Below are 14,439 nucleotides of genomic sequence, written 5' to 3'. Positions count from 1 at the left end.
TGTGTACTTTTTCAAAAAAGATTTAAATTGGGGAAGAAAAAGAAAATGAGAGTGTGTTTTATAAGGTAATTTGAGGCGAAGTATCTTTTTTCTTTTTCCGGGAAGAAATAGAAGTGAGAGATGAGGTAGTGTGTTTAATGGGTAATTTCAGTATAAAAAATGAGAAAGAAACTGGATTAATATAAAAGGGGAGTGAAAATAGCAATTACTAACTTAACAAATCTAATAGACTTTTTTTTCTTCTTTTATTCCTGTTCTTTAATTTTATTCTACCTTTTCATACTGATTGGGCATATTAGCCCAACATATTAGTTGGATATCCATACCCTTATGTATTTTATTCTTTATAAGAGGATCCCAAAACATTCTATCAGCCTCCTATTCGATCTTTTCTTTTTTCTCTTCTATTTTTTTTTGGGGGGATTGCATGAGCTGAAAAAGCTCTGTCAACTTTTATCCTTATCTCTTTACAATTCATTATCATTTCCTTTTTTTCTTTTTTTCATTCTTGAGCCATATGGGTCAAAGACCCGTAGCCACTATTTTATTCCTATTATGCTCTTTCTACATTTTAGATCGACCATTGGAATCCATTCTAAAAATAATAAAGAAAATTATGAATTATAATAATAAAATTTTTGGGATTCTAACCAAAAATGACTTAAATAACTCCTCTAGCACAAATATTAAAAGATGCTCTTACTTTAAATTACATGTATAAACTTATTTCTATTAGACTGGTACAAGAACAATATATCAAAATATAGCGCATAATTTAATTAGAACAAAAATGAGAATTTGAAATTTAACAGGAGATAATTGTAGATATCTCAATTAAGGAGGCACATGCATATATAGTTTTCTACAATCAAATGTAAATCCAAGAGGTACACATGAGACTTGTGAAGTATCTGACGTTGAGTTTTTATGGCTTTGAAGGTATTTTTTGAATATTCAAAGCATATGATCCTTGTCGATTACCTTGAGACAACGGGTGTTAGGCACGGCAAACCTGCTTTTCTGAAGAATTTCTTTGGCGGTTTAAAGAAATTAGAATTTGATGGAGCGATTAAAAGAGAGATTGTAATTCCATCTCATGTACTTCCTTACTTGAAGACCTTAGAAGAATTGTATGTACATAGCTCCGATGCTGCGCAGGTAATATTTGACATAGATGACACTGATGCCAACACCAAGGAAATGGTCCTTCCATTGAAAAAGCTTACTCTAGAAGACTTGTCAAATTTGAAATGTGTATGGAACAAAACCCCCCGAGGAATTCTCAGCTTTCCCAATTTGCAACTAGTGTTTGTTACTAAATGTAGAAGCCTGGCAACATTGTTCCCTTTGTCCCTTGCCAAAAATCTTGTAAATCTTCAGATACTTAGAGTACAGAGGTGTGACAAGTTGGTAGAAATTGTTGGAAAGGAAGATGCAATGGAACATGGAACAACTGAAATATTTGAATTCCCTTCTTTGTGTAATTTGCTTCTTTATAAGCTGTCACTGCTTAGTTGCTTTTATCCTGGAAAACACCATCTGGAATGCCCCGTATTAAAATGCTTGGATGTGTCCTACTGTCCTAAGTTGAAGCTATTCACATCAGAATTTCATAATAGTCACAAAGAAGCAGTTATAGAGCAACCTCTTTTCATGGTTGAAAAGGTGACAAATTAAAGCATTATCACTTTAACCTTTTTTGTTTTCTTTTCATTATATATATTTTCCTTCTTCTGAGTTCTGACTGCCACCATGCATTTTCTTTTGAATAATTGAAAGGTTGATCCCAAACTGAAGGAATTGACACTCAATGAAGAAAACATTATCTTGTTGAGGGATGCACATTTGCCACAAGACTTCCTTTGCAAATTAAATATTCTTGATCTGTCCTTTGATGATTATGAGAATAAGAAAGATACTTTGCCTTTTGATTTCCTTCACAAGGTACCCAGTGTAGAATGTCTTCGAGTGCAAAGATGCTATGGTCTCAAGGAGATATTTCCCTCTCAAAAGCTCCAAGTTCATCACGGAATACTTGCGCGATTGAATGAATTAGAGTTAAACAAACTAAAAGAGTTGGAGTCGATAGGGTTGGAGCACCCATGGGTAAAGCCATACTCTGCAAAGCTTGAAATATTAAAAATTCACAAATGCTCTCGGTTAGAAAAAGTAGTGTCTTGTGCAGTATCTTTCATCAGTCTCAAAGAGTTGTATTTGAGTGACTGTGAAAGGATGGAGTATTTATTCACATCTTCAACTGCCAAAAGTTTGGTGCAACTTAAGATCCTATATATAGAAAAATGTGAATCAATAAAAGAAATAGTAAGAAAAGAAGATGAAAGCGATGCTTTTGAAGAGATCATATTTGGACGGCTCACAAAATTAAGGTTGGAGTCCTTAGGAAGGCTAGTAAGGTTTTATTCAGGGGATGGCACCTTGCAATTCTCATGTTTGGAAGAAGCCACCATAGCTGAATGCCCCAATATGAATACTTTCTCTGAAAGATTCGTAAATGCGCCAATGTTTGAGGGGATTAAAACTTCAAGGGACGATTCTGATTTAACATTCCACCATGATCTCAACTCCACAATCAAGAAGTTGTTTCACCAACATGTAAGGAATTCATTATCCAAATTCAATTGCTATTTACTTATTATAAGTAAATTAGTATTCTAACACGTGCACTATATAATTAAAATAATATTTTTTTACATATAAAAATTATATTATAATTAAAATTTATATATAAATATTTTATACCTAAAAATTATATTTTAAATTTATGATAAATAGTCTATATTATAATATATTTTTATTATTGATTATTGATAATTTTAAAAAATATATTCAAATAAATTTAGAACTAAAGATTTGGTCAATTTCTTTTTGTTTGTCATTACTTTTAGTTTCTAGAAAGATTAAAAATAAGAAAAAAGTTAAGGAACTAAATTTAAAAAATTTAGAAATTAAAAACAAAAACATTAAAAAATTTAGGAGACTAAAAGGATAGTAAACTCTATATTTTAACATAACAAGAATAAAAATGTAATACTCATACATCTCAAAGAAATAAAGTGTGCTTTATTATACATTTTAGCATAAGAAAGATAATGTACAACTAGCATCTCTTAAAGAAAGAAGAAATTTACTTTTTTTTTTGTAAAAAAAAAGTGTAATTTACTTTAAGATTGTTAAGTTAAATAAATTAAATTATATATTTGAATACAAGAGGGAAGGATAGTGTAATAGTCATATCTCTTAAAAGAAAGGCATATAAATTTACTCTTAAAAAAAAAGAAATTCATTAAATATATATCTAAAAAACATGAAAATATCCAATACCTTTTTATTAATTTTTAATTGTGAGAATTATTTTATTTAGGGTATTGAAAGGATTGTTAAAACGTACAATTGAGCTTTAAACATCTCTATTATTGTTTTTGAAATTTCATATTCTATGATCACAAAATTGTTAATCATAGTGAGGATCGTTATGACAAAAAATAAAATCTTTCAAAAAGCTCATTTAGATTAAAATGGACTCAATTATAATAAATATTGTTCCTTTAAAAAAAGTAATATTTTCAAATAAGAAGAAAAGACAGTGTAAAATAGGCATGAGACACCTCTCATAATAGCCGAATATAAGTCAACCAAAAAATTTTAAGTTGTTAGGTGAAGACATATAAGTGATTTTGTATTAATCTATATACAACCAGAACATGTTGGCATACTATAAATGGGTGCTCAGAATGTTAAAATAAATTAATTCTACACTTCATTCTGTTCAACGACTTGCTTTCAATATTAATTTTTATTAAAATGGAAATATTGGTTTTGTGTAAAATGAAAAGAGAGTAGATTTTAACAACTTCATAGTTTATAATGCATATGCATTCATTTTATCACAATATGTAATGAGTGAAATTTTGTTTCAAATAAGAATATTACAAACCCTTTCAAAAAATAATTGTTTTGCACGTACAGGTGGAAAAGTCTGCATGCGATATAGAGCATTTGAAATTTGATGATCACCATCACCTAGAAGAGATATGGCTTGGTGCAGTTCCAATCCCAAGTAAAAATTGTTTCAACAGTTTGAAATCTTTAACTGTGGTAGAATTTGAATCTTTACCCAATGTGATTCCTTTTTATTTGCTTCGATTTCTATGTAACTTGAAAGAGATCGAGGTAAGCAACTGTCACTCTGTTAAGGCAATATTTGATATGAAAGGTACAGAGGCAGATATGAAACCATCATCTCAGATTTCTCTTCCTTTGAAGAAACTGATTCTAAATCAGTTGCCGAATCTGGAGCATATCTGGGATCCGAATCCTGATGAAATTCTCAGCCTTCAAGAAGTGTGCATTTCTAACTGTCAAAGCCTCAAAAGTTTGTTTCCAACATCAGTGGCCAATCATCTTGCTAAGCTTGATGTGAGATCTTGTGCAACATTGGAAGAAATTTTTGTAGAAAATGAAGCAGCCTTGAAGGGAGAAACTAAACCGTTCAATTTCCATTGTCTGACCTCATTAACATTATGGGAATTACCAGAGCTGAAGTATTTCTACAATGGAAAACTCTCGCTAGAATGGCCAATGCTAACACAACTAGATGTATATCATTGTGACAAGTTGAAATTGTTTACAACTGAGCATCATAGTGGTGAAGTTGCAGATATAGAGTATCCACTTCGTACTTCAATTGATCAGCAAGCCGTTTTCTCAGTTGAAAAGGTACCAAAAAGATTTCCTCTCTAGTTTTCATATTATGCTATCATGTCTCAATATGCATAAATTATTAAAGAAATTGCTAGCCACAAACTTTTTGGCATCACATGCTGGTCTTAAATAATTCAGATTCACTTTCAATTAATGGGACAAGAATTAAAAAAAATACAAATAGTAAAATAATGTTAAAAAAATGCTTTAAGAGTGTATAGTTCATATTCTTCAAATAAAAAGAAAAAAATGAGAATACAAAAAGAAGCTACTGAGCTTATTAAAGTAATCTCTCTTCATCATGCCAAAAAATGGTGTGTTTAAAACATAGAGTCAAATAGTGTATTTTGCTAGCATTTTCATAATTAAGTGAAATTGAAAGTTTGAATTTAATCTAATATTTTCCTTTTTTTAATACATTCAAAACTACCATTCATAGTTAATTGAGTTAGATCTCATTACGAATCCTATATTTTGTTTCGAACAAATAAATTCATAGGTTTTCCCAAACTTGGTGCAACTATCACTCAAAAAGGAAGATGCCGTAGGAATTTTGCAAGGAAAGTTTCAGGCAAGGACAATTTCTCAGATACTACTGCTTTCATAACTCCTATTTTGCGTCTTCTTTTTTTCTCCTATTTCTCTCTTAATGACCTTTTTCTTGTATTTTTCATTTTGTACCCTTTCCTTCTTCTGATTTTCTTAGGTCATGCCTAGCTTGGAGCATCAAGCAACCACTTGCAAAGACAATATGATTGGACAAGGACAATTTGTTGCAAATGCTGCACACCTCCTGCAAAATTTAAAAGTTCTCAAATTGATGTGCTACCATGAGGATGATGAGTCAAATATATTCTCCAGTGGATTACTTGAAGAGATATCCAGCATTGAAAATCTTGAAGTGTTCTGTAGTTCCTTCAATGAAATATTCTCCTCTCAGATACCTATCACCAATTGTACCAAAGTCCTTTCAAAGCTGAAAAAATTACATTTGAAGAGTCTCCAACAGCTTAATTCCATAGGATTAGAACACTCATGGGTAGAACCCTTACTTAAAGCACTAGAAACATTGGAAGTGTTTTCTTGCCCTAACATGAAAATTTTGGTGCCGTCGACCGTGTCGCTTTCAAATCTAACCTCTTTGAATGTTGAAGAATGCCCTGGATTGGTATATTTGTTCACATCCTCAACGGCCAAAAGGCTAGGTCAACTGAAGCACATGTCCATACGGGATTGCCAAGCAATACAAGAAATAGTGTCCAAAGAGGGAGATCATGAATCCAATGATGAAGAGATAACATTTGAGCAGCTCCGTGTTTTGTCTCTCGAATCTTTACCAAGCATAGTAGGAATTTACTCAGGGAAGTACAAGTTGAAATTCCCATCCTTGGATCAAGTGACTTTAATGGAATGCCCTCAAATGAAATATTCTTATGTACCTGATTTGCATCAATTCAAGCCTCTTGAGCAAATTTAATTGGAAGAGCAGAAGTTTTAGGTAGGTATTAACTAGCATAGTTAATACTCATGGTAAAGGGAATACATATGCGCGTATTTGGCTAACCAACATATTCATATTTTACCATGCTTTTTGCTAAATTTCCATGCATATATATACACTCTGTTTTTACCTTGCCCCTTAGTCCTTGCCATCGCATTCCATATGTTGTTTGCCTAAAGCAATTTTTAAGAACATAAAAATTAATTGTGTGAGAAAAAAAGTTATACACTAATAAGGTAAAAAGTTTTACACAATCATCAAATCATAATTCGTTATGTACAAAAAGTTTGTTGACTTTTAAAATAATCATCCTAATGTAATTCAAAAATTGATTTATCTTAATGTAATTCAAAAAGTGATTTATGATTAGATGATATTGTAAATTTATTTTACATATTAATGCATAGACATTAACATTAAACTTTTAGTTGTATTTGCATCAATTCAAGCCCCATTAACAAATTTAATTGGAAAAGCTGAATTTCTAGGTAGGCATTAAACTATGTTAGTATGTTAGGGTAATAGTAAAATGGTTGATTGTTGAATGGTTATTGGCGTGAGATTTAAGAAGGTTAGAAACTTTAGAGGACAAGTAGTAGTAGAAGGCTGTGTAGCTCTTATATATGGAGAAAGGTAGTGTTAGTATTGATTTCTGATTTCTCACGTACATTATTACATAAGTGCAGCATTGCCTATTTATAGGCTGACTTCCACCGCCTAAGAAATCATTTACAAATTTTTTAGACTATTCTAGCATTTTCATAATTCTAGAACTATCACTTACGGTTACAATCTCTAGATTTATCTACCACTTAAATATCTAAATTTTTAGTACAGAGTCTTAGTTTCTAGGAATTTCATAGATGAACTTTCTAGACTAACTATTTCAACGATAATTTTCTCTAACATATTTTTTCTTCTAGAAAATTCCTAATGTGATAATTCTAGAAATTTGATGCATATTCAACAAAGTAGATAAGTTAATACTCATGGTAAGGGAATACATATGCACTTATTTGGCTAACCAACATCTTCATCTTTTACCTTGCTTTTTCATAAGGTGATAACGCATTCTACTATTTCTTAATTAATTTCAAAATTAATATGTTCGAGATGCCTAAGAAGATGATTTAGCGATGATATCGAGGGATCAAATTTAGCAAAACCAATAAGTATAGTCTTATTCCTATGTGATCTTTAGCTTTTTCTGGTCCCCCTCTTGTTTTATATATATACTTTTTTTTTTTTTTACTAATTTAGTACTTTAAAGATACATAATAATTAATTCCAATTGCTTCCCAACTAAAGAAGTTTATGGGGATAGCAGTGTACATTTCTCTGAATGCAGATTCAATCTATAGTCCACCTGAATCTTTTATATATAGCTTTTTTTAATCAACTCACGTCTTTTTTATTTGTTTCAGAGAATCCATCATGCAGTACTCATTATACAGTCACAATGACAGTAGAGGGTGAACGTAGGGAATTCTTCTTCCCGTATGGTAAGTTACAGGATTCTTGCATGCCATGTATACTGCAATCTTCACTTCCCTTTCAGGGTATAAATGTTGATCGAGAATGATATTTTTGCTGCTCCATTTCCCCTTTTTCATTTATAGAAAACACTAGAAATTGAAATTAAAATTGATGATTAAGTAGAACAAAATAAAAACCATAAGTTACATCTAATAATTCAGAAAATAAAATCATTAAATTGATTCACATTTAAAAAATTATTTTTATTAAAAACTCACAAATTAAAACACCACGTTTAATTTTACCCAAAATTGAAAATTTTCAAATGTTCGTCCTCTTTAAAACCTTCACTTCATATCCAAAATTATCATCCACATTTTTAACTTAGATACCCTTTTAAATTTACTTTTTTAATAACTAGTTTAAAAGTTTGTTAAATTTCAAGTGTGTATGAAAATTAAACTCATTTAAAGGTTTACCGAAAGAATGTAAATGAGTGTACTAATTAATGTTTTATTGGGAGATGTTACTGGATGCAGATACTATGCAGAAAAAGAGAATTAATTGATATTTCAAGAATTCATTGTATGTTGTTATGATGTTTTTGTTTAGTATCTGCAGTATCGGCATCCATATAATATCTCTTGCGTAAATATTATTATAATAATTTAAAAATGCTTATTATATTTGTAGAAATTATTAGCATGTTTTGTAAGCTCATCTTTGCATGTTTGTGTTTGACTGCATGATGGCATTGTGTTCATGGGAGCAGATGTTTCTTTTTTTTTCATGGGAGCAGATGTTGATGCATCAGTGGGACGGAATCTTCCACCTTAGGCATTAATTGTTGGGATGGACTAGTCTGTTGGATGATGGTGGTACTCTTTTTCCTTCTCCTTCGTCTCATCCCAGTGGTATTGTCGTAGTAATAGTTATGGCCAGTCTGGGAAGTGGTTTATGTTGTTAGCGCCACTTCCAGCTTGTTTTTGATGTTTACATGGATTTTTATGTATTTATTTTGGGCAGGCTCGTATATTTTATTTGCTAGTTTTCGTTCTTATGTTTAGAGTTTGAATTGGTCATGAAACTTAATTATGACATATGTGTAGACTTACTTTATGTTTGAGGTTTATTTGCAGATGGTGTATGCAGTTGCTTCCTTATGCGTAGGTAGTATGTCATATTCAATTTATACAGAAGCAAAAAACTTACCCAACTTTTTATTAAATAAATTAGTTCAAAGATTTTCCTTAAAATTGAACCATTCCATTTTGAAAATAGTTGTTGACGTGTTGCAATAGTCATCAGAGTTGTTAATTAATTTAGGTTATTATATGCTAGACTACATGATTAGAAGGGAGGATTTTTATTAAAAATGAAAAATTATATTTTTAAATTTTCAACAGAGATTAACATCAAGATACAACACATTTATAACATGATCACCCAAAAAAGTATGCAGACTTCATAAAAGTTATTTCAATATTCTTTTTCTCAGAGTCACAATTTTATGTCTTAAAATATATTTGTGAGGGTGGTTAATTCGCTTTGTTTAGGTGATCTTCATCTAAATATGATTGTTGACCGGAAAATGATCGAGTGAGAGAAAACAGACTACTAATCACGCTTCATAATTAATTAATTATCTGCATGGATAGTGTTCCCTGAAATCATTTTTTTGAGTAAAACTTCTGTAAGGTTTGTTTTTCCACAAAGCCAATTTTCAATAGAAATGATTATCCTCTACAAAGAAATCTTTTAAAAATAATAAAGGAGCCTTTTAATGCATTAACTTATCCAAATATACGTAGAAATGATGTTACATGGTACTTAGAACATCAATTTTAACATAATCAATGTTGTTTGTACATTTTTTTATATTTTATTTATTTGTTAAACGAATCCAAACTTACAAATTAAAAACAAAATCAACTTCTATTATAACCAAACCAATTCAGATAATATATGTTATATATCACTACTAGGAATTTGTGTTTTTACGACTGGAATCTTATGACGGTTCTTCTAGAACCGCTTTAAAAAACAAGACGGTGGCATTTTTGTAATTACCTTAGTAAAATAGCCTTTTATGATGCACATTCTAAGGCGGTTATTGAAAACCGTCTTAGAATGTGTGTTGGTCATAAAAAATTACGACGGCTTTTATTAAAAACCCACCGTTATCTCAGTTGAATTTAAAAGCCCAATGTATGTGTCCACGCGCAGCCAGCAAAATTCTCTCGAACCCTTGAGCTTCCACGCAGCAAGCTCGATCTCTCGAACTTCCGCCACCACCCTCCGTCAACAAGTTTGCCTTCCCTTGGTGAAGAGCTCTGTCGAAGTGCATCATCTCTCTCTCACTTGCGGCATCGTGTGTCTCATTGGGCAGAAACCCTAGGCCCCAATCCGCTTAGTTCTGTTATGATGTAGAGGTGCGGTAACTCTCTCACTCACTAACTGCTTTGATTTTGTGTTGATGATGTTGCAGAAGAAGAAGAATGGCGGCGATAACGGCAACAACAAGGAGAACGAAGACTCCACCATCACCTAAAGCATTCGAGCATGTTTCTTTCTGTGGAGTTGTCTGTGGTATCCATCCCCACATATTCTCATTTCAATTTGCATTTGCATTTGCGTTTCATTTGGCATTTTGTTTCTTTCAGGAAGCTTCGTTTGGGCATCGATGGCCTCGTTCGATGAAACTCCTCCCAGAAACTCCAAGAACGGCGAGAAGATCTTCAAAACCAAGTGCGCTCAATGCCACACCATCAACAAAGGTGCCGACAACAAACAAGGTATCTATCGTCACTCATCACCTTCGGTTCCTTTTTTTCTTTACCCTAATTAACAATCAGATCTACGATTCTGATGCTACTTTTACATCAGCTTTTACTTAAATCTCGATACTCCATGCTCTAAGGTTCAGGGTTTTAGTTGAATAGAAAAAAGGATCCATGCTCTAAGGTTCAGGGTTTTAGTTGAATAGAAAAAAGGATTTGTAATTATTGTTTATTTTAATTAATGGCTATGTGATATACTGTTGTGATTTTTTCGTTGTTTAGGTTCGAGAGTTACTCTGTATTGATGTTGAGGGAAACATTATGCTTGTTGAGGTTGGAAACTCTGTCAAATCTGAGGCTTATTTTTATGTGGAATTGGTTTTTGGAAACTTTAAATTGTTTACTTTAGCCTGTTCCAGCAACCATTGTGGAGTTTCCCCCCTAGTTATGTTATGTGGTTTGTGTATTAGAGATTGAACTAGAGATAATTAAGAGGGGAATGAATTGATTGTATTAGAAATTGATTGGGAATGCTTTCATACACTGTTACTGTAAGTATACCATGTTTTGATAAGCTGCTTCATAAATAATTGTAGGAAAAGAAGATAGGAAAGAAAAATGAAATAAGCTTATCCCGTAAGCTTAAATTAGCCAATTGTGAGTTAAATCAGCTTTTTAGAGAAGATAAATGATTGTGGCTTCTACAAAAAGCTATTTTAACTTGTGCATAAGTTAAGTTTTCTGGCACCCAAGAAAAGTGTGCTACTTCTGGCAAAACTGCTTATCCATTGGAGAAGGTAGGATTCAAAAATCTCTGAAGTTATAAGGGGATAAATGCAGCATAAAGAAGGTTGGTGTAGAGTGCCTCTTTATGTCCTATTCAGGAAATATTGATAAGTTTTGGCTTAAATTACCAGCATTAAAGCACATGTATTAGTTTAACCTATTGCCTTTGTTTTGGTACTCATGATTCTGTGAAATCAAGCAACATGGGTTACTGCCTCCCAAAACTATATGCAAAGTAACAGGAGTTTGAACTTTATTTTTAATTTGGACCACAAATAGACTTTAGTTTGGCTTCCTTATCTTAATGGGAGATACATGTGCAAAGATAAAAAAATCATATTTAGTTTATGGGCTTGAGATGATGAAAACTATGTTCTGATTTAGTTCATATTTCTCACTAGTCAAGTAAACAAAATTGTTGCTTATGAATAGTTCTGTAACTTCTTCCTCTACCACAAACGATTTTATAAAAAAAATTCACAAAATGAAATTGATGCTAATAGTGACATATACTGACAACTTGTGTTTGTGGTAATATCAATTTATTCTATTTTTTTGTCAATAAGAGGGAAGAGTAGATTGACAACTTGTGTTTGTGGTAATATCAGTTTATTCTATTTTTTATTTGAGAGAGCTAAGCACTGCTGAAATGAAAGTGGATAGTATATAATCAAACTGAAGAATCTACTGATTTTATTTATCAGTAATTGCATGAATGAGTAAAATGTAAGTATAATTATTATAAATCTGTTGTCCTGCACTGCAGTTAACTTGAATTAGAATTTCATCTTGGTTTTGTTGTTTATTGAATTTATCATTGCCTCTCTTTGTCTCTCAACTCATCATTTTAAGTTTAGACATACCAAACTTTCTCAGCCTACACCATTGAAGAAAGTGGCAGAAAAATTGGAGTGAGTTGACTAGAAATATATTAATATATTATATTTTTACTAGATATGTTTTGTTGTAAAAATAATTAAATAAACTCAAATTCTGTTTTTATGTGAATTCTGCTTGCAGCTGATGGCGCAAATTCTGCTCCATGGGACTCTTCACGCCGCTGTCTATGAAGTCGATAAGCTCAAAATTGGTGGAGGCAACTTTTTAACCAAGGTAAGCTTTCTTAAACTTCTCTCTATTTTTATTTTTATTTGGTTGGTTGGTTGTACACGGTTAGATTTTCTTTTGTAGTTAGTTAAATTAACTCTTAATTAATTTAGCAGATTAGTTTATTGATAATCTTGCAATGGTATCAGTGCTGTCTCTGTCACTGCCTTCTCCAAACAGAGAATAAACCTAACTAACCTTCACACGTTAATTTCATGAATGGCGAATTAACTTACCTGATCTATATGGTGCTTTTATATCACCAATATTTTTTGGTTTCTTGATCTAGATGGTGTTTTTATATCAAAGTAATGCATTATTTATTCTTGATCCCACTGAATGTTATAAAGAACAAATTAAGATAATGAGTATAAATTGTGTTATAATATATCTTATTCATCATTAAATTTTTTTTATTTGTCTTGTGTAACATTTCTTTATTTCTTTCATCGTTAACTTATCTTCACACGTGGATTTTAAGCTCCTAGAATCTCCATTTTTAAGCTCCATATAATTGATCTGGTTAGGAAAACAAAAAGGAGTGAGGCTATGGTTTATTTAAAAGGAGTTCTAGAACCATCAACCTATCATAACTTACGTTTCAAGATGTAGTTTTTAATAAAGCATCATAACTAAATTAACTTATTATAATTTTATAAGAATTTCGATAGTGAAAATGCCAACTGGGAAGTTGCTTTGCAATCTGAAATTCAGGCCTTTTAGCATAAGCATAGATGGTTTCTAAAAATGAACATTAAAGAAAACGTGAATGGAAGTACATATCAATAAATATAAAGTTACCAAAATATGTTCCATTAAAAAAATAGTTTATTTACTCCCTCCAGATCTTTCTATAAAAATAAAATTAAAGATTTTATTTAGTCATTTTTATAATAAAAAATCAATAAAAAAATGTCTCTTGTATTGTTTTTTTTTTTACAAAAAATATCCTAAATTATGAGTTATTTCTTTGGGCTCAGTAAATAATAAGTAAAATGTTAGGAATAATTTTGAGAGAAAAAATAATTTTAAGATATATTTAATATTATTTTCAAATTAAATAATACAACAACAACAACGCCTTATCCCACTAGGTGAGGTCGGCTTTTCAAATTAAATAATATTTTATAATTATTGCAGATGATAAAACTTTCACTATAAATATTTAGAAAGAAGAATACCATGCTTCAAACAAAGGAAGAACTCAATCCATTTTAAGAGTTATTTAGAAATCATTGCTTGATCTGCTCTATGGACTAACCCTCTATTAGGCAAGTTCTTTGATTCTACCCAGCAAAATACATCACATTGGAGATTATGAAGCTTGTAGAAACCAAAGAGACAGAGATATATAGAGAAAATCCAGCTTGTAGAAACCATAGAAAGAAGTAATTTTTTTGAATTGATTTTTTACTGCTTTGAGTTGCTTACTAATTATAACAAAATTTCACTTCTTTCACATTTATGCATTTGCTGTCACATGAAGGCTTGTCTGTTTGGCCTTATTGTGAAATATTATGGAGTACACTCGTTGACATCAATTTTGTGTGTCTGCTACTCTGCTGTCATAAAAACACTAAAAAGAATTTGGCAAAACACCATGAAGAGTTAAAAGAAATGTCTAGCTTTCTACATCGATTCAGGCCAAAACCGATGTAGAATTCCAGATATTCTACATCGGTTATTAGAATGACCGATGTTGAAATCTGACATTCTACATCAGTTATTTGAACGACCGATGTTGAAATCTGACATTCTACATCGGTCCCCCAACCGTTGTTATGTTTCAACGACACCGGGTTACAATGACGCGTGATAACCGATGTAAAAAGGCGCCGATAACCGATGTAGAAAGCCTATTTTCTAGTAGTGTATGTTCAAATTATTATTGAATAAATACTATTAAATAAAAAAACATTGACAATATATGAAATAATAATTTCAATACATAAATATCATCTATAACTTAAGATTTACATAATCCTAACTATTGTAAAAAAATTTGCCTATAAATAAAGTAAAACCAATTTTGTGGCAAAAGTAAAAATTTGAGGAAGTTAGGGAAAC

General features: G+C 31.3%; 2 protein-coding genes across 14 annotated transcripts in view; both read left to right on the top strand.

The window, feature by feature from the left end:
• Window positions 1-8,862, top strand: part of LOC114396282 — a 43,312-nt gene extending 34,450 nt beyond the window's left edge. For 4 of the 7 annotated variants that reach the window (XM_028358180.1, XM_028358179.1, XM_028358183.1 and 1 more), the window contains 7 exons: window positions 940-1,665; window positions 1,780-2,613; window positions 3,988-4,737; window positions 5,222-5,293; window positions 5,429-6,220; window positions 7,648-7,725; window positions 8,472-8,862. In XM_028358180.1, coding sequence (XP_028213981.1) covers window positions 940-1,665; window positions 1,780-2,613; window positions 3,988-4,737; window positions 5,222-5,293; window positions 5,429-6,199 — 3,153 coding nt within the window. In that variant the 3' untranslated portion in view covers window positions 6,200-6,220; window positions 7,648-7,725; window positions 8,472-8,862. The remainder of the gene's footprint in view (window positions 1-939; window positions 1,666-1,779; window positions 2,614-3,987; window positions 4,738-5,221; window positions 5,294-5,428; window positions 6,221-7,647; window positions 7,726-8,471) is intronic. The other 3 variants (XM_028358184.1, XM_028358181.1, XM_028358185.1) reach the window with 3 other exon arrangements.
• An 819-nt stretch (window positions 8,863-9,681) lies between these two features.
• LOC114396161 lies at window positions 9,682-12,654 on the top strand. Of its 7 annotated transcripts, XM_028358061.1 has the most exons (5): window positions 9,682-10,131; window positions 10,188-10,288; window positions 10,363-10,494; window positions 12,123-12,176; window positions 12,286-12,654. In XM_028358061.1, exons 2-5 carry the CDS (start codon window positions 10,262-10,264, stop codon window positions 12,454-12,456), a joined length of 384 nt encoding a protein of 127 aa, XP_028213862.1. In that variant the 5' UTR covers window positions 9,682-10,131; window positions 10,188-10,261; the 3' UTR covers window positions 12,457-12,654. The 7 variants fall into 7 exon arrangements, with proteins under 7 accessions (XP_028213862.1, XP_028213859.1, XP_028213857.1 ...); XM_028358058.1 differs by having other exon boundaries at window positions 9,682-10,070; window positions 10,188-10,494; XM_028358056.1 differs by having other exon boundaries at window positions 10,188-10,494.
• Window positions 12,655-14,439: the final 1,785 nt, after the last annotated feature.

Source organism: Glycine soja, chromosome 18 (genome assembly GCF_004193775.1).
Source record: "Glycine soja cultivar W05 chromosome 18, ASM419377v2, whole genome shotgun sequence".
Taxonomy (NCBI): Eukaryota; Viridiplantae; Streptophyta; class Magnoliopsida; order Fabales; family Fabaceae; genus Glycine; species Glycine soja.
This window is presented reverse-complemented; position numbering and strand designations above follow the sequence as displayed.